The sequence below is a fragment of the Ptychodera flava genome, chromosome 17, assembly GCF_041260155.1.
Source record: "Ptychodera flava strain L36383 chromosome 17, AS_Pfla_20210202, whole genome shotgun sequence".
Lineage (NCBI taxonomy): Eukaryota > Metazoa > Hemichordata > Enteropneusta > Ptychoderidae > Ptychodera > Ptychodera flava.
The window spans coordinates 36,493,955-36,513,835 of record NC_091944.1 but is presented as its reverse complement, the minus strand read 5'-3'; the positions used below and the strand labels follow the sequence as shown (position 1 = coordinate 36,513,835).

Here is a 19,881-nt window from a genome sequence, read left to right as displayed (position 1 = left end):
TGTATTGCATACTACTTTAACATGGGTTAATTTTACATGCGTTTTCTTAAAATGACCTTTTGACAAGAAATCAAACACATGGCTTAAACTAAGAAATGAGCGTTATTCCCAAGCATTTATACAGTGTGTGATGACTTGTTCGGTACCCAGTTATTAGGAAGTTGGGAGATCATTTCTGACTGGTACGAAGACGATGAATATATGTAGGAACATCGACAGTCGATCAAGCTTGTCCCAATATAGTCAAAAATTTTGAGTAGGACACAGCTCCGGAACGCATTACATCGATGTGGTCGTTTTACAAAATCATATCGTGAGTGTGATAATACGTGTATTGCTTGTTAATTTCTCTTTCAGGAAAGGGGACAGAAAAGTCGACGTCCAATTTGAAATCGATTTTTTCCTTTGGCATTATTTTAGCTCGATGTACATAGTATCGAAATGGCATTGTCTTTTCAGCTGTATGATCGTGATTCCTTGCACTCATACAGTGCTTTCCAATTGTTATTGATAAATTTGCATTTTTTTACTCCTTTTTGAATTGAAAACATTGTTTGTAAAATGCATGCCTTCCTGAAATGCTTGTATACTGGTCAATTTATTACTTTCTTTCGAAAATAAGTATCTACAGTACTCGTTTTATCGGTTACTCTAGTGTAACCATGGTTTATTATTAAATACTGTCTGGTTTAATACTGTCTGGTTTAATCAGAATTCACAGTATTCAGTTAAACCAGACAGTATACATTTAAACCAGAGAGTACACAATAAAACCAGAGAGTGCACAGTTAAACAAGACAGTATACATTTAAATCAGAAACTACACAGTTGCAACAGAAAGTATGCAATTAAACCAGCCAGTTTAAACGAAAGAAATTATCTGGTACTCATGAAATAGTCGGTTATGGAAAAAGCGACGTTTTGAGAACAATGACAAAGAATGGTATAATGAAGTAATACACCTTCAAATAATGTCACTAAAACTGAACATTTGCTTAGTATTTCCAACGTAACAAGTGGTAAAATTACTCAAGAATACTAGCCATATTGCTCCCAAAGTTTATTTTGAATCAATATGATAAACAAAGACACCACACTGAAAACGCAATCGCAAAATTTGAAAACAAAATTGTCATTCATACTAGTATTTTGGAGCTCTGAGTCATTAAAGGGGAATTGGGGATTTGGCGTAGAAGAGCTTGGTTATAAGTGACCTCGCTTTGAACCTACTGTGACTAGCAAGTTTGTACGTCACTTCCGGTTTCCGTGCGTTCAGCTTGTGGCCACTGCGCTAATACGCGCAAGTGAAAGTGAATGAAACCAACGCTATTTTGTTTATTTTTCACTAAATAACGACCTGATTACCTAAGAAAGTCTGGGTAAATTTCCTCTTTAATAATATATTGTATTTTTATCAACTGCAGGATTTCAAAAAAGCCTGACAAGTACGGAACAATTAATCATGGGTGAGAATTTGCCAAGTAAAGTATCTGGTATAGCAAATGAGCTAATGTTTCCATCGATCTTTACCGCGTCATTTGCTTTTTGGGGTAAGAAAATCAAAATCCTATTATTTTTGTTTCTGATTATTACTTCTGTCTTTTTCAACAGGATGATTAATTGTCGACGATTCTAATCGCAAAATATTGCGTTTGAATAGTCTAACATCTACAAATGAACTGTACAAACGATATGTTGTCCATGGTATTTTGATACGATTATGCCACCCCTGACTACCAATACAAATACTAAAGCAAAGGAGAGCATTAATCACAGTACTTATCGGTGATAACAGGTTGATTCGAAGCGAAAATATGTAGGTAAAAAGTGACCATATAATTTTACACCCTAATTGCTTTGCTTACAGGTTGGACTACGTGGAGAAACACAACAAAATCGATAGAAGGAGGTAAATTCGATGGAGAGAGTAAAAAGGAGAAGATACCGGAAAAAGAAAAGCAGAACGTGAAAGAACACCGCGAAGCTGACAAAAAGCATGAAGCAGAAAAGGCAATTACGAAGCAACCAGATGTCGTCAAACCTTCTTGCAAGAAATGGCAAGAATTTCTTCAGTGTGTTGTCAAGAAAGTGCGAGAATGGCTACCAGAAAAAGAAAAGCCGGATTTGAAGGAACGCCACAAAGCTGACAAAAAGGATGAAGCAATTGCGAAGCAACGCGATGTCGTCAATCCCCGTTGCAAAAAATGGCAAGAATTTAAACAGAAAGTACAAGAATGGCTACCTCAGCGTAAGGGTACTTCGGTGGAATCGGAAGAACAATGTGACTACAAAAAACGGGGGAAGGAGGGGGAAGATAAATAACTGGAAGTCATTATCTGGAACGTCAAGACAAAATAAGAGTAGTATTAGATGTCAATCTACTGTAGACTGGTGGTAGGAGGGCAAAGTGAAAACTAGAGAAGTAGCTTCTGAACTTTAGTCATCAAAAATAATAACAATCAGAATCTTTTTTATTTCGTGTTCATCAAGTGTGCTTGCTGAGGATTGCTATTTTGATCGCACTTACCACGAAGGTAGCCTAATAATATCGGTCTATCTGGATCGAGTGAAAACTGACTGAGCAAGACTAGAGAAGGGAATCGCAAAATAAGCATTAAAAATCGTTTAGATTATGTGAATTCCTTATGAAATAATGGAAGCTCGTCCTATTAATCTCAAAATGACGATGTACAAGCTAATTTTCATTTTGTGCTTATCCTTTGATATATATATATATATATATATATATATATATATATATATATATATATGCAGTTATTATATAATATTATTGAGAGAGAGAGAGAGAGAGAGAGAGAGAGAGAGAGAGAGAGAGAGAGAACTGTAGGAGAGAATGAGAACTGTAGTTGTTGTTGTTGTTGTATGTACAAGGACTAAACTACACGCTAAATGTCAATATACTATATTTGTTGCACAGTGTCATACACAATTTTGCAATTTGATACTCAACTATCGTAAACACCAATTTAAGCTAATTCACTCCACATTTGTCACTTTTCCGTACTCCAAGTGCTTCGATATGAGCTGCCGCCACAAGCAGTAGACCAGAAAGGCATTGACAATTCTAAAATCCGAATACCTGTCCCGTTTGCGCATTCTACCTTAACTATTACAAGCATTATGAACTATCGGTATGACTCAGCATTTATATACGCCATTGTCGATAACATCAATGTTAAACCAGCTAAAATATGTTCTCTTTGTTTATCAGAAAAATACAACTAATTGACACCTAGTTGGTTCAAGCTTTGACATTAATGCCCCTTGACACAACGATGAAGAGGGGTATACCACTATCTGTGTGGGTATTCAGGGGTTTCATTAAGTTTTGAAGTAGGGGGCCAGAATGAAAAAGTAGGCGGCTTGCAGCTGCCATGACCACAAAGCGGTCGTCGTGGGGGAGGGTGCGGGAGAGGGTGTTCTAGTCCCCCTCCCGGCCAAAGGCCGGAAACCCTGAAAAATGAGTTAAAATTCACTTTTTACAGCTCAAAGTCACATGAATTTCTAGTTTTTTCAGGAGAATTGTGTTCCATGGCAATTTGTGTTCATATCATAAAAAGCCGTTTTACCTGGGAGATTAGGCCTAAATATGATAATTCAAATGTTGTAATGTTGACGATATTTTGAACAAAGAAAACTGAAGTCTTAGAACCTAAGAACCTCTATGCTTTTAGGAGGTAAACTATAATAATTCACTATTATTAATGATATAAATTTGATATTGTAGGCGATGTTATAAGTGTTACATCTAGACAGGGGGTTAGGGAATTCCCCCTCTGTTGAAATGTTGGCACCCCAATTAATTTGTCAAGGCGGACCACTCCCCAAATGAAATGGTGCCAGTCACACCGTAGAGGAACAAGTAGAACACATGAAGTGGTGAAATCCCCCCGAAATTGTCTATTACCGTAAAGGGGGAAATCCCCCTTGTTGATGCCATCCTGGATGAAACACTGATATTTTAAGCACAGTAAACGAGAAAAATTTCATCAATGTATAATTTTATGCTTTAAAAATTAATGTAAGAACCCTGATGTTTGGTATGGCAATCTGTAGATGAAGAACTTTTATGCCACTGGGGAGGTAAAAAGGATAATTTATTTAACGATAACGAAAAATACATGACAATGATTACCATATTTCGCAAATAGAATCAAAGACCCTCAAGGTTATTTGACTATATGTGTATGCAAAGTAAGAACCTCGATATAGGATATGAAATTTGTACGTTCAGAAGCTCACATTTGGATTTAACCTGACGATCGCTTTTGAAGTGAATTTTAGAGGTCTGATCGTATTTTAACCACTCTCTGCCATGGGTGACGTTTTTATTGGCGTCGAAAGACCGAAAAGCAGTACATATAATACGTCCAGCTGGTTATATACCTTGACAAAGTTTACGCCTACCACGGTGCAACGCACGTCGGCTTAATAAAATTCGAACTTTAATCCGGAAGTTTTTCGCTGAGAAAAAAAATCAGGTCATTGTCTTTGTTTAACAGTTTAAATCCACGTAATTATCCTCCTCTTGTTTCTTGGTCCACTTCAAAACCGCAGATCGTACAGAGAAGCTTGACCTTGCGATCGCTTCCGTCTTCATTTGTTCATCGACTATTTTGAATTGAGCTAACGACGGCCGACAGGTGTAGTACGCACGTTTTCATTGGCGTATATATAGGTCACCACATCGGGATCAGCAATTCAGGTAGCCAATGGAATCGTCCGTTGCAATTCTGATTTTTATTAAGGCAGTATACGCAAGACCGTGCTGCATCGTAGTACAAGGCGATCGTAGTAGTAGTCTTCTAAATTTTGTTTCACATTAAAGCCGTTGCAAAGTTTGACTACACAGTTTGTGAAACTTGTCCGTATAATTTCAGAAGGTAAAAAATATTTCAGCGATGAAAGAGTTAAAATTTTCCGAAAAAGTAGCCGGCGAAATCGTGAGAGTAACCGGTCAATTTCGCCGGCTGCCGGCTCTTAATGAAACCCCTGGGTATTCCACCATTATAATTTTGTTGTGAATTGTCTCCATACATTTTAGGAGAGGATCAAATTTTCGAAAAATGTTTGGAAAGGATCAATTATTGTAATTCACGCGCAACTTAAATTCCACTGATTCTCTAATACATAAGAAACGGAAGCTACCTCATGTATTATCCTGAATGGAGGCTGACCGTGCACCAATGAATCTGTTGTATTTTTGCAATGCAAACATCCATTTCTAATGAATATGCATTATATCGTCGACCATTGTATGAGACATCAATGGAGTTCTTTTATTGGTGGGTATACATATATATCTTGGAATGCGGCCAGACATCACTCTTGGCTTCTAACTGCGTGGCCCTTCACGCTCCCCTAGTAACGCGGAGGAAAGCAAAGACTTGGTCGGCGGCAGCTTACACTTCATACCTGTAAATGATCTTTCTAAGGGTGTCTGCCCAATTTGTCGACATCTCTGCTTTTAATGAGTTGTGATGAGAGAAGACTGACCAATTTGAACTCAAAGGTACGTGGCAAAATTACAAATACATTGACACGTTAATTCAAGCATGTCTGTGAAGGTCCAGCATGTAAATGTAAGTAGCGTCCATATCCAGTGTATTCACAAAAATACAGAATGTTGTACAGTGCTTAATCTATCCGTGCACAAAAGCTATTGAGTAAAGGTAACTTTCAGAAGCAACTGCTCGCAATACGTCTATGTTAGGGGTGGACCATTTGATATCCTGGGGGGGGGGGCTTGGAAGATTTGGGGAAAAAAAAAGATGCCAGGTGGAGTTGCTCGAAAAAAAAAATCTGGCTTTAAGTGGCTGATGGAAAAACAATTATGGACCATTGCGACTCGGAAAAAAAAATCTTGGCAATTGTTCGATGCACACTGCAGCATCAATAAAAATCAAGCATAGCTCTGGAGTTTTATAAAGCATAAACCATTTCAAGCTTGAGGAACAATAACTGAGTTTTCTATATACGCATGTTTTATTCGTAAATGCGAACACTGTTATAGTGAATTATCTTACCAATGTTTTTCTTAACAAAAGCGAATGTGTTTTGATTAGAATTGAATGAGTTCAATGGTTTTGGGGAAACTACTATGTGGTAATGAAGAATGGGAAATGGGCAATGAAATGAGCAGACAGCAGGTGATTTAAGATTAAATGTTACATCTTCACTGCAAATAAAACCATAAGTGTGTCATAAATAATACAAACAAAACAAAATCATGTTTGTTTGTTTTGTTGTATGTGAGCCACGTCTAAGACACACAACAAAAGTACTGTTTCAGTCTGTAAATGTCACCTCAGATGCCACCAGAGAAAACCATTTTCACTCCAAATTTCATTTTTCGCCTTGCGAGAGGGGGAACCCCCCTCTCGCGCTCTCCCCCCCCCCTCGTTCGCTAGGCTCACTCCCCTCGTTCGCTAGGCTCACTCGCCACTCAGTCGCTTTGCTCCCTCGCAATCCACCCGTCTGCTTTCTTAAATTACCCGGCTACTTTCATGTAGACAACACTAACAATAGACTTGGTTCAAGTCTGTGATTTGTGAATGTTTGAGTGGAGTGAACGCAATGATTTGTATTTTGCTTTCATGTGAAACGCTCGCGTGAGTGGACGCGATGAGTAGGGTGAACGCGATGAGTGGAGTGAACGCTATACAGCTGAGTTTCAACCGGAATCACAGACTTGGCTTTCTTGCAGGGTTTGCGTTGCTATAAATTATTCATGAGATGACGTTTTCTTTACTCATATATTATTCATAAGATGACATCACTAAATTTTACACATTGGGAGGAGTTACCAATTGACCCAAACGAGACATGCATAAAACTCACATGGCGTTGTTGACAAAATGTCGAGTGCGATCACTCCCACAAAAGTCAGCACGACCTCTGTTCTATCACCGAAAACGCGTGAAAATATGTGTTGTTTGTGGGGCCCATGTTACAAAATGCGAAAATCGTGGCCGGTTATTCAAGGATGGAAAAAGACACACCGTCCTTACAGTTGGAGCCTGTTCTCTTACGTGCCAGAAGCGATGGAAATCAAAACAATGTGGAGCGACTTCGTATGTCAGTGATTTTCCGCTGCCGGTTGGTGTGCAGACGAACACATCTTTTCCCTCAATGTAACTCTCAACAAGCTTTCTTTGGTAATCTCGCATGATTAGCGGTGGTCGACTGATCAGTTGTAAAACGCGGTGGATGTACGAACTTGATGCTATTATTCGCCCAGATATAAAACGTACTCGATGTCTAGCTTTGCACGGAGATGACAACAAACTTTTTAATGCATGCAGAGGTTTATTAGCAAGCGTTCTTCTTATTGGCCAGAATAACGGCGGGGGCTGTCAATCATTTTGTATTTGCTCTACGTCACTGTGTACACAGTCCGTCTCACCGCCTGTACTTTGCAAGAAGTCCAAGTCGGTGAATCCGGCAGAAACTAACTCACTACTGCGCAGACTCAAACGTGACGCATTCAATCGCTGGGAAAACCTGGCGTGAGCTGCCAAATTCCGGATAGGTTTGTACGAAATAGGAGAGACATAAGAGAAACTATTATAATGATTTTATTTTTTTTAAATTCACCGACTTGAACCAAGTCTACACTAACAAGTAAATGCCATAAATGTACATGATTTTACAAATAAGTTTTTCTAAAGTGAATCAAAAATGTACATGTATTTACATATCTTTATTTAGTTTCTTGAATATAGTCTGTTTGCGATAGAACAGCATCTTGTTACTGGGTGTGAAAAACCAGGCAAACAAACATTGCACCGAAATTTGGTAAAAAAAAAATATATCTCGAAGAAGGAAAGTGAAAAAAAAAGTTGCCAGCATATGCCCTGTAGAAAAAAAATAATTCATGGTGGAGCAGGTGGGAAAAAAAATAATGGCTCTCCACCAATCTTCCAAGCCCCCCCCCCCAGGATATCAAATGGTCCACCCCTTATTATCAGCCATTGAAATCACCATGAACTCCCACTTAGTTTAACGTAGTACCGTACTAGGGTGCACTTTATATCCAGCCTAACGCCATATACACCCCATGGCCATAGGTTGACATGTTTCACAATGTCGTAAATATGAGTCCTTCTAGTCGAACTCTATTATTCCCGGAGGTTGGCGGCACAATGTCTCGTATTCAAAGGTGAGACAGTTCACAACAGTGCACACAGCCGTAAACAGGTTTATTACTTACCCGTTTAGTCATCCACCGTCTTCTCGTTGGGTCGTGCTGTGTTCATGCACGGTACGTGGTACCTTGTTTCCGTGTCCCTGTAAGTTCATACGCAATGCAGTGTGCCTTCTGGGTGTGGTCAGTGGCTGTAACTCTGGAAATTTGTTGACCTGGAAAAGGCTTTCCTTTTCTCTGGTTTTCTTTAAATTCTACAGATTTAAGGCCATCGTCTGGGCTAATGTCGGTCAAAATGCTCAAAAAATCAAATTTTATTTTTTTCTTTCATTGTCACCCTCGACATGTATACTTTCAAATAAGCTATATCATTCTTCAAAAAATATTAACTAAAATCGAGAAAAATCGCGTTTTTTTCCCACTGATCCCTTGTCAAATTTTATTTAGTCTAATTATATATTCAAAACAGGTAAATCGCTATTTTTGGTTGCCTAAAAACTTTGTTGAGTTATGGCATCATGTATGAAGTAGTGACCATTTGCTTGCTTATTGAAGCAGCTTTTTCAGAGATAAAAATATGGCGTGTGGAAATTGTGAGTTTGAGACTAATTGAAGTCTAAAAAAGCCAGATCAATGAGTAATCGGGAAGAAATTTGCAACAAATGATTCTGTTTTATATTTTGTGTGGATATTACTGTAAGGCATATGAAGATTTTCATTCAGGTATAGCAATTAAACCAGAAAACAAACCATATTAGACGTTATGGTGTCCATATACATAACAAGTAAAGAATCTCACATGAATTTCATTATCATGCTGATTATAAAATCAATGTTTTTTTGATAATTAACAGTTCATTTTTCACTTAGAAAGCAATTACAACCAGGCTTTTGTAAATAGAATTCTAACTGACAATTTAAACTTGTCGAATACCCTATTTTGAGGTCGTAAACTTTGCATGAAGTATGAGTATCAGCTTTATGTTGTAAACATTTCAATCCAATACTCCTAACAATTGTGTTTTGTACTGCATTCGTTTCTTGTGGCAGTAATAACTCTTGAAAGAATGGTTGGAATGCAATGAAAATCAGCCAACATATGTGAAATTAAATACTTTACAAAATAAACCTCAAAAAACAAGGTCATCCAATCATGTCATTGTAGAAACTTGACGGAAAGTTGTGAAATTTATTAATTTTTCAATCTTACCGAGATGACTATGATTTGATTTATAGTGACATCTTATACAGTCATAGATTTAGGTTCATATTGTAATACATATACATCTGAATGCTACAGAAAAAATTCGGTTGTTGTATGACTTGTCGTTCAATAGATATCTTTGCCACAAATTTCCTCATATTTTTAACCTTGAAATTGTCGCCATGCCAACCGAATATCCGGTTTTCCCCCTGCACTGCATTTTACCATCTACTGCAACAAAAAGATGACAAAAACTGAAAACAAGGTACTACACGGTTAGTGTTTTAAAATAGCCCAGACAATAGCCTTAAAGGATATAGCCTTTACCACTGAAAAATTGGATAAGTAAATTTAAATTTTAACTGTTCTTTTGATTCCCCGCCATTTTTAAAAATTTGTAATATTACAAAGAAAACATAGCACATGGTATCCCAGTGGAAAACTTTTAGCACTATGCATTGTATTGGACTACTATGTTGTTCCTGTCAAGATTCCAATGCATATATGCACTCAGCATGCGAAATTCAGACTAACCTGATGGCCCCAGACCACCAGTTTATATGCCGGATCAATAACTCTTGAAAGATGTCCTGCCCTAAAGACGTGGGCCAATAACTTTCCCTATATGTACAGAAGTTTACCAGAATGTTTTGCTAAGCTAGATACCTGGCAAACTTATCCAAAGATACGAAATTTATCCTTCCAAGAGATTTGCAAAACGTGAAATTCACAAATAAAAACTGAACAGACCTTACCTCACGTTTTGTCGTGAGAGTAGTATGGCTATTCAATATGTTCCCCATTTCTTAAGCATGTGTTAGGTTAGAGATGTCGTCTTGGTCATAAAAGAGTAATTATTTAGCGTATCTACCGTGTTGCATGTGTCGAGGTATAAACTGGATTTCGAGGATACTTCAACACTGCATTTTCATATGATATCGGATATTTACAGCTACTGGACAACACAGTATCGAAATAAGAATTGCTTGGTCAGATCATAGACCGTCGACAAAACTATGGTCAGATATGTGAGGTGGTGAAATCTTCGATATTGGATATTTACCCACCGTTTTAGACAAGTCTAGTACCGTATAATTTAAGTCAGAGTCGGACTACATAAGTTAGGCTTGGTCCCTAGACCGCGGGGATAAATGCGTAAGGTAGTATCTCCCAGATGAACATCGATTATTTGCCCGCAATTTGACAAGTATAGTATCGTCTAGTATCGAAGTTCGAGCCGAAACGATGAAGTCGGCCTTGGCTTGTGACGTGGCAAATCGGACATATATCGGACATTTGTCCTTATATCGCCGATAAACATAGGTGATTTTATAAAGACCAGACGTGCCCGAGACACGAGGTGTGTAAGTGACAATATTAGGGTCCCAATCGCCGATAAATATCGAATAAATACAAATGTATCTGTGATTTCACAGATCCGGCGTGTCGAGACGCAAGGCAAATCATTCAAGAATTTCCTAGTAGTATCGTTTACTATAAAGAGTCCAAAAATCGCCGATATGTATCCACCTGAGGTAAAATATTGAACACGATTGGAACTATTTTGGGATAATTGGATCTTCATATTTTTCAAATTTCTCAAATCTTAGGTGCCCTATAGCTGAATGTCTAAATATTACAAATTACTTATAAAAACAAGTGTTTAACGTAAAAAGAAAAGCAGATTAGCTTACATTTGCAGATTATAAAGACATTACTTCACCATCCAGTTATCCCAAATTAGCTCCAATCGTGTAATTGGCAATTTCTCAAACCCGGCGCTAAGGAAGGCAAGTCATTCTTGTATCGTCTGGCTCCGATATTAAACCCGACATATAGATTGTTATGTATGGGAAATATGTCGGACGTCAAACTTCGATAATAGAAAGTAAATCTCCGATATTTAAACATTATGCAAAGTACGTCTTCATTGTATTTTGACCTTGATGGCCATTTGCCTTTGTCAATTCACCTGTAAAGATTAAGCTTACATATGTTAAATTTGTGATTCATCTTTTACCGTGGGTTTCAACACTTCAGTATTATTTCTCTTCATTAGCTGCCCTAATTTTTTGTATTCCCTTCCTTGAATTTGACGATGAGTCCCTCAAAGAGGAGAAGCGAGAATCGTTTTTGGAAGAGTCAAGTGTTGTATTGACCCCATTTGTGTGTGATCTAGTGTTTGTGCTGCCAAAATTTGCCCATCCCTGATCGGATTTCTGGATTCTTAGCATTACCGTGTTGAGACATATTTCAAGCCCACGCTTGTGCTCTTTTTCTCAATGTTAGAAATATTTGTGGAAATAAAGAAGTTTTATGTGTTATTATATTAGTGCTTAACATTTCACTGATTTCATATGTTTTTTAACACTGAGGCCATTGCCCAAACCTTTGGTTTTGATCCTCATCTTCATTTGAAGAATTAAAAAAGAAAAAAGAATCAAAAGGCACAAAAACAGTTTGATGTTAGAATTTTGAAGTGGTGTCTTTATTTTTCAATCGCATGTTCTTGGCCCCTATACTGAGCGCGGGTAAAAAGATCTCCACTATATGTGGATTTGACCTGATGATCGGACCAGTTGATTTCCTTCAGGGCCAGTGATTTTTCTGAAGTTGCTTGCCCACTTGGCCAGTAGAGATTTTGCGTGAGTTTCGCACACTGTATGCACTGCGTACTGTGTTTGTGCTTTATTTGTATGAGGGCGCCATTTTATGTTTGGGCAAGCTTTCATTATTTATCTTGCTCAAAATTGCACATGTAGTCCCAGTGGACAGTTTATTCAACCTGCAAAAACACCTAAATGAGTACATTCCCATGAACTTATTTTAGTTTGGAAGTAAAATCACAAATATAATGCGAAAAAGATACAGCTATCGCGCCTTTAATAACTGGTCGCAAAATGGGGAGGGGAAGTGCATGACAGCGTTTAAAAATCATGACTTTCCCCTTAAATATGACTCCCCAAAGTTATGACACCCTTAAGTAAGACTGGAATTTCTGTGAGCTTCCCTAAGTTTCTAATAAAAACAATGAGGGAACTTTCATGATTACAAGTGAGGATATTCTGGAGGAAACCAAGGGTGTTCTCATCATGTAAAAATGACACACTTCCCAATACCCATATCGAGATTTGATCTTCCCCGTTTTCCAATTCATATAACATGACCCCACCCCTTTACCGATTTAAAGAATGACATACGTCTAAGCCCTTACCAAAACCACTTCACCAATAGGCTCCCATAGTTAACCAATGTTCACATCCCTTTGTTTGTCACGGCATCCCTTTAATTCGCTTATTCTTTGGAATTTGATCATACTAGGTCTTATTCTCAACAGAAAATACTACCATGTCACCTGTTTGAATGTGTGTATGTGAGTTAGACTCACCACTTTTAGTGAACTCGCACTTCAGTGAAATTCTCATATTTGTTTAGCACATTGTTACGAGGGAAACGCCCTCTATCATTTTTCTAGTGAGCAGGTAACAGTTCGAATTCCTGTTGTTTTCTGCCGCTTATTTGCGTGACCAGGTGTTTATGAATAATGTATTTTTTCCTATATTAACATGTTCATTTTACGTCACTTTGACTTTCCGCAATTACTGGGATTGTCGGAAGTCCACGTCCACTGAGTTTCCAAGTTTTGAAGACCGAGCCCGACTTTACTGACTTTACCCGCTGGTGCCGAAATCGTGACTGCAGTCTACTTTTGTGTTCATGTGACGCCTGAGGAAGTTTGGTATCAGAGTTCCTGCGAGTACACTACAGTTATTTGGGAACGTCATAGTGGTAGGAATTTCATGCCGAGGTGTGTTGTACTTGTCTAGCTGCTACGTGGCTGTTCTCCACGTCTGGTTCGTCCGGACAGACAGAGTTGGCACGGTCGACTAGCGTGTTTCAAGTTAAGAGAGCTCTGGTCGTCGGGCATGAATACACTTTCTGTTATTTTTTTAAAGCTAAAACAAATACATATTTTGCCACTTAGTCACGCTTAGAGTAGAGATAATTTCGATATTATAAACAGATTTTCTTGCTGTCACTTCGTGACGTTCTTCAATAAGAATAAGGAAATTTATCAACAGCTTGTGTACGTGTGTAGTTTCCTTTATTTGACCATCTTTTGTTGCGACAAGCAGGTCCGCTTGGAATTGTACCACTTTGCTAAATACAATTTTAGACAGCCATTTCCATTTTGCCTTGCCGACTTCCCATGGTCGTAGCAACATGTACACTTCTCAGTTTCTTTCATTCACATAAATAATCAACATTTCGAGAAGACCGGAACAACGTCGTTTGGTGTCAGTTTCATCACGATAACATAAATATTGAAGTGTCACTAAAGTAATGGACTAGGCTCTATCAGTGTCTGTGGAAATAGAAGGGATCGTTTGCTTCACCATAGCTTCTAGGAGTGAACTTTCAACGTGAACAACACTGTACATTACAAAGGGACAATTTAGTTCTAGCTGCAGAAATAGTCACGTTGAAAGTTAATAAAAATTCAACGAATCAAACAACACAGACAATATGTTGACACATGTGCATGGCATAAATCCAGACAAAATGTGTTGATATACTTTAAGAGTTTTGGACTCCTTTAATCTTTATTGAGGAAAACGGGACAAGGGCACCAGTCTGGAAGGACGGTCTCTGAAAGATGCATCTTTAATTTGTTAGAAAAACATGACAGAGACTTTGATCTTGGCAATTACAAAACTCCAACACCTGAATCAAGTGGGTGCCAGATAATTTTTTACAATTGAACTTGCAGGCATTTGACCACTCACACCATAAACACTGCTTTTGCATTTAAACACATTAATACTATATTTACTAGCCCATATCACAAATATTCAGAACATGAAAACTGGTTTATTTCAATATTTGACAATAAAACATCTGTGTTGTCCACTGATATTGAGTTTGGTAATTGGCCATCCTTTCTATAGTATGAGTAGAACTCAGAGTATCCTAGACCTATTCTCCGCTTTTGGCCTTCGTCCACACTTCGCCTTGCCTCGAGGTCCACCTTTAGCGCTGTAGAATGCAAAACGGCTCATTTAAAAATGAATGGTCACCATGAACCAGTAGAGACGATAATGTCACCGGAGTCCGGTTTAAAGTCATTCACTCAAAATGTTCCTCTCATGATTGGCCTATGTGCATATAGATGTTGTCATTAATATTCATCATGCCATATTATGGCACACGTTATCTGGCTAGTTTACATATCTTAATTTTGGAGGAGACAGTTGAACGCACTCAAGCATTTGTTCAGTCATGTTAGCAATGTTCAATACCTATTTTGTTTATTTCAGCATTATAGTTTCCCTTATTTAATCACTACTTCTTTGTGCAAAATGTCTGAAACAAACTACAATAAATAATCACAAAACAGGAAACTTTGACACAATGAAACTGATTTTATGATGAAATTTTTGAAGATAAGATATCATTCGTAGACTCACATAACTTAATTGACAAGCATCAATTCAAGTTAAAGCAATTGTGCACGTTATTATCATTGTATACATATCACTCGATTTCTCTTTTCATTGCAGATATAAATTTGATTCCACCAATACGTGAGCATGAATAATCTTGATCTGAATATACCGCCACAGCCGGATAGTAACGATTGGAAGAGTACAATTTCTCGTATTGTAAACTGTGTGATTCCAGTCGTTTTGCCATTCTTACCTTTCGCTGCTGGTATGTAGTGTCACATGATAAATCTCTATTTCGATCGCTCGACTTGACTTTACGATACTTTGCCAATTGCCATCGATTTTACTATATTACGCGTCGGGAAAAAAGTCCGTAATTGTATTATGATGCTAACATGCAAAAAATCTGGTTCCACTTGTCCTTGAGAATATGATGCTGTGAAATCAAAACTTTCTTAAAAAATGAAATTGATGAAATCAGAGGTAATTCTTTGTTTTTCTGGATATATTTCCAACCATTGATCCCGTTCGCACCACTTATCGAAGATTGACTGTGTGTGAGTTTACAGCTCTTTGTACCTTTGTTAAGGTAATCTTCAAGTGAGCAATATACTGTACCAGTCTTGGGAATTACACACGGAGAATACCAACATACAATCATGCAAAGCTTGACATTATTTTGATTGAACAATTTCCTTAATTTGTGATTACTACATTCTACATTATTACCAGTATCTGATGACATTCTTTACATAGTAATTCTAATATTGGTATGGTGCTGAAGGTGATCGTGACAAAGATATGAAAAAGTGATGTACTACATAGCCCTTTAGTCATTGGTTACTTCAAACAAAGACCTCTTAGCTACACTAGTTTTATGCCTCGACCACCATATTTTCCATCTACGCACTCACTTCGACAATTACTAAGCTTTTACCATATAGATTAGCCCTTTGCTTTATATGGAGTAAAAACTCCAGGTTAGATTAGGTTCAATGAAAACTGTGGTTCTATTTTCGTTAAGAATTTGCATATCTTTCATCTTTCGACAACCTGCCGGGAAACTTTGCTGTGTTGCGTTAGGAAGCTGCACACGCAGATCTATACAGTACATGTTGTCGTGTGTGCTTAACGAGTATTTTCTCTTTTGCTGTATTTGTCAGTGGAACACGATTGGAACTAATTGGATCTTCATATTTTTTAAATTTCTCAAAATTGTAAAAATGAATGTTGCAATATTACAAATTTCTCATAAAAACAAGTGTATAACTTAAATAGAAAAGCAGATGAGATTATATAATGCAGATTAAATCGACATTACTTCACCATCCAATTATCCCAAATTAGTTCCAATCCTGCTGTAGGCAATCACGGATAAAATAGACCACATTTTCGTCAATTTGGACCAGCATCAACTAAATTATCTATTCTAACAATTTACATGACCACTTTAGAACAACTTTCAGTCTTGACGTTAGCTCAGGGATGACATATCTTTCAAAATATGCGTAAGATTATTGCCACATTTACAGAATTTTGAATTTCGGCTTTCGTTTAAAATTAACCAGACAGAGCCTTTCAAGACCTGTACTCCCGCCTACATACAAATGTCTGTGAAGATACGTCACAATCAATTTAGCTGGTAGCTATAGCAATCACACATAGTGAGAAAATAACCTTTGCGCTTTCAATCGTTTTTCGAAAATGTTTTATCCCAGGATTTAATTTCATTTTTTGTACAACAATGTAGACATTATGAAAATACTCACTGCCCAACTTCATGTTAAACACTAAAAGGCAAAATTGTTTTTACTCATAGTGAGCATTTCATTGCACTTTTTGAAATGTTATAAAATCAACTGTAAGTCTACCTGTGTCTTAATCATTGCTGGTCCTTATCAGTTACAGTGTTCTGTTTGTTTCATTGAAATTTGAATAGTTTATCAAAAATAATATGCTGGTTTAAATGCAGTTACTAAGCACTCACGGTCATAAACTCTCAATGAACTTTACTCATTTTGGAAAGTATAGACGAAATTCAAGGAACTTGTGTTATGTTTATTACACATTTGCATTGTGTATCCACAAAATGCCATATTAATTGTATGCAAAGTAAATTAATGCTATTGTCTAAATTGAACACACGACAGAGGTTCCCTCTTCGACTGAATGCTTTCAGCACTCCTTAATTAATATCGGCAGTTGGTAGCTTTGACTAGCTAACCCACGTTTATATCAGAGGATGTAATGTAATTACCCAACCGCCGAGTTTTGACGGTTCTATGAAATTTTGACTTTAAAGCCTTGTTATTGATGATTGACACGCAATATGCTGATCATCTCTACGTGATTTCTTTTCGTATTATGTTTTTCGGTTTGTCATACCTGCATTTGGTGCAGAAAGCTGTTATATCTGGCATGATAGAGAACATCTGCTGCAAAGCACAGTAAAACAAGTCATCGTTATTGAATGGCATAGTCCATGCTGGATCAAATATTCTTTGAAACTTGATTTCCATTTTTATTTTAACATTTCTTGTGTCTATCATCTTGTGCAATACAAAATTTATATATATATATATATATATATATATATATATATATATATATATATATATTAAATAAGTAAACTTGCAACGTACAGATAGCTCCCAGTGTTGTTCGTAGCGTGGTTTGGTAATAGCGGTAAAAATCCACTGCTAGATCAGTTTGTACGATTAAAGCATATATCTTTATTATTAATTTACTATTCAACAGCTTCCGGGTTGGGTAATGGTAATCAGCTTGACAGTTTTCATAAAATTTGAAATTAATCATTTTTGTGTGGTGCATCTAAAATCTACATGTTATGCGCAACTGACTAACTAGTTGCACTATTTCTAGGTTGGTTCGGTACTAGGATATGGAAAGCTACGGAAACAAGTGAAACCAGTCGTACACTTGAGGAACGGGTGGCTGTTGTAGAGAAACAACTGAACGACAGACGAAGAATTAGTGAGGATGTTTCATTTGAACGCCATCATAAACTTCAGGAACACGTTTCTGACCTAGAGAAACAACTCAACGACAGACGAAGAATTAGTGAGAATGTTTCATTTGAACGCCATCGCACACTTCAGGAACACGATTCTGATGTACATAAACATTTTAATGGCACACAACGTAAACTCCAGGAACAGATTTCACAACTCAAGGAAGAACAGGCAACTGTTAAGGGTGATTCATCTGAACGCTACCGTAAACTTCAGGAACAACTTTCTGACCTAGAGAAACAACTCAACGACAGACGAAGAATTCGTGAGAATGTTGCAAGTGAACATCATCGTGAACTTCGGGAACAGATTGCGAATTTAGAGAAACATTTAAACAAACTCTTTGTTGATTTGAAGGAACAGAATGACGCACATGCCAATTATTTAAAGAAACGTCGTGATTATGAACAAAGAGTGTTAGTAGAGGAAGAAAAGAATCTACAAGCTATTCTCTTGGATATGGAGGAAACGGAACGTAAGATGCGTAAGAGGCAGGATATTTACTGCAGTAGACTTAAAAGCAAAAGTGATAGAGATCGCATTGAGAAAGATCTTCTTAACTCTGCACGTCGTCAACCTTACGACAAGGAATATTCTTTCTCTGAGGGGATGCAAAACATCTTAGATGAAGAACAAGGAGACACACATTGTGGTGACAGTTACTTTGGAAATGGTCGTAGAATGTGGAAATGGCTAAATGAAATAAAAGCTCAGGCCCATATCAAAAAGCATGAACGTATTTACAAAAAAATGTGTGAATGGGAAAAGGAAAATACGTTTTGATGAAGAGATTCAGTTTTGAAATGAGTAGCACGCAGTATGAAGTTTCCAGCGACTGGTAAACCTAATGTCAAAGGTCACTTTGTTGTCACAGAGCGCAAGAAATACCGATGAGCGAACTAAGTGTACATAATCATAAACGTTCAGTTTACAAACTTCCACTGAATTTCACGCTTATTTTGTAGTTGTAAGTTTAAAGTCAATGTATTTCATCCGTTACTATTTAAACCTTAGTTATCTTAAGCTCAAGTGATATGTAAAGCTATTTACATTCTCGTCATGCAATACTGTTCATTGTTCATGAGATTAATCGGTACTATTTTTGCACTTAACGACTTGGGAGGTGTTTTTTTGTGAATTAGTTTTACTACAATAGTAGAATAGGGGTATTTTAAGAAATGTCGCAGTATTCACCATAATTTTATTTCAATTGTAATGCATAAATGAAAACACATAGCATGTTTTGACATTTAAAATCTTATAATTCAACAAGAACCAGTGTTCTCATATGGTTGTTACATTACTTTTCGGGTTTTGAAATGGTAACAAAGGAATATTAAGAATATTTGTTATAAGAGTTTATGTACGCTTATACAGCTTTGCTAACGGGACACACATTTTCTGTTGACTTTTTATATGTTCTTTGATGATATTCTCATACATTTATGTCACTGCTTAAGTTCATTAAAATTTTTCCACATGTAATCTTTGATATTGAATTATTCAATGCATTTCGTATTTTGTCACGCAGTTTCATATCAAGTCATGCCATTCAGTAATTTTACTACTTGTTTTTTAGGATTTAACTGTAACAAACTTTCATGGAATAATAGTAATCGGGACATTAGTTCCTCCAATTTTGATTATAATGTTGACGGCTTTTTGATTCAAGATTAAAAATTCTCGGTTGATCTATCTTGAAACTGAATTTTGTATCACCAACATAAATTAGTTGTGTTTCTCAGAGTTGTTAATACTTCTTAACGATTGTATCCTTTTCACAGAATCAGTTTACATTCAATAAAAAGTGTTATCCATTGCCTCAGTGTAAACTTAGTCCCTATGCTGTATAGCCATCGTTTAGACGAAGTTTTAGCGCTTCGTCTGAGAGAGAGAGAGAGAGAGAGAGAGAGAGAGAGAGAGAGAGAGAGAGAGAAAAAACATCGCCCTTTGGAGAGTAGTTGGTGGTGAGTAATTGATATAACCAAACAACAAGATAGTTCATAAAATGACAAATTACCAGTACAGCTG

General features: G+C 37.1%; 2 protein-coding genes across 6 annotated transcripts in view; both read left to right on the top strand.

The window, feature by feature from the left end:
• LOC139116202 (microtubule-associated protein 9-like) overlaps nt 1–2,680 on the top strand; it is a 28,452-nt gene extending 25,772 nt beyond the window's left edge. For 2 of the 4 annotated variants that reach the window (XM_070678761.1, XM_070678760.1), the window contains exons 2-3: nt 1,425–1,466; nt 1,868–2,680. In XM_070678761.1, coding sequence (XP_070534862.1) covers nt 1,463–1,466; nt 1,868–2,322 — 459 coding nt within the window. In that variant the 5' untranslated portion in view covers nt 1,425–1,462 and the 3' untranslated portion in view covers nt 2,323–2,680. Of the gene's footprint in view, nt 1–1,424; nt 1,551–1,867 lie in introns of all 4 variants that reach the window. The other 2 variants (XM_070678759.1, XM_070678758.1) reach the window with 1 other exon arrangement.
• Nucleotides 2,681–5,306: 2,626 nt separating this feature from the next.
• On the top strand, nt 5,307–19,667 carry LOC139116201 (coiled-coil domain-containing protein 127-like). 2 transcript variants are annotated; one of them, XM_070678756.1, is made up of 3 exons: nt 5,307–5,533; nt 14,933–15,083; nt 17,702–19,667. In XM_070678756.1, the coding sequence occupies exons 2-3, from the start codon at nt 14,963–14,965 to the stop codon at nt 18,631–18,633; spliced, it is 1,053 nt and encodes a 350-aa protein (XP_070534857.1). In that variant the 5' UTR covers nt 5,307–5,533; nt 14,933–14,962; the 3' UTR covers nt 18,634–19,667. The 2 variants fall into 2 exon arrangements, with proteins under 2 accessions (XP_070534857.1, XP_070534858.1); XM_070678757.1 differs by lacking the exon at nt 5,307–5,533 and adding an exon at nt 11,843–13,179.
• The last annotated feature ends 214 nt before the right edge of the window (nt 19,668–19,881 follow it).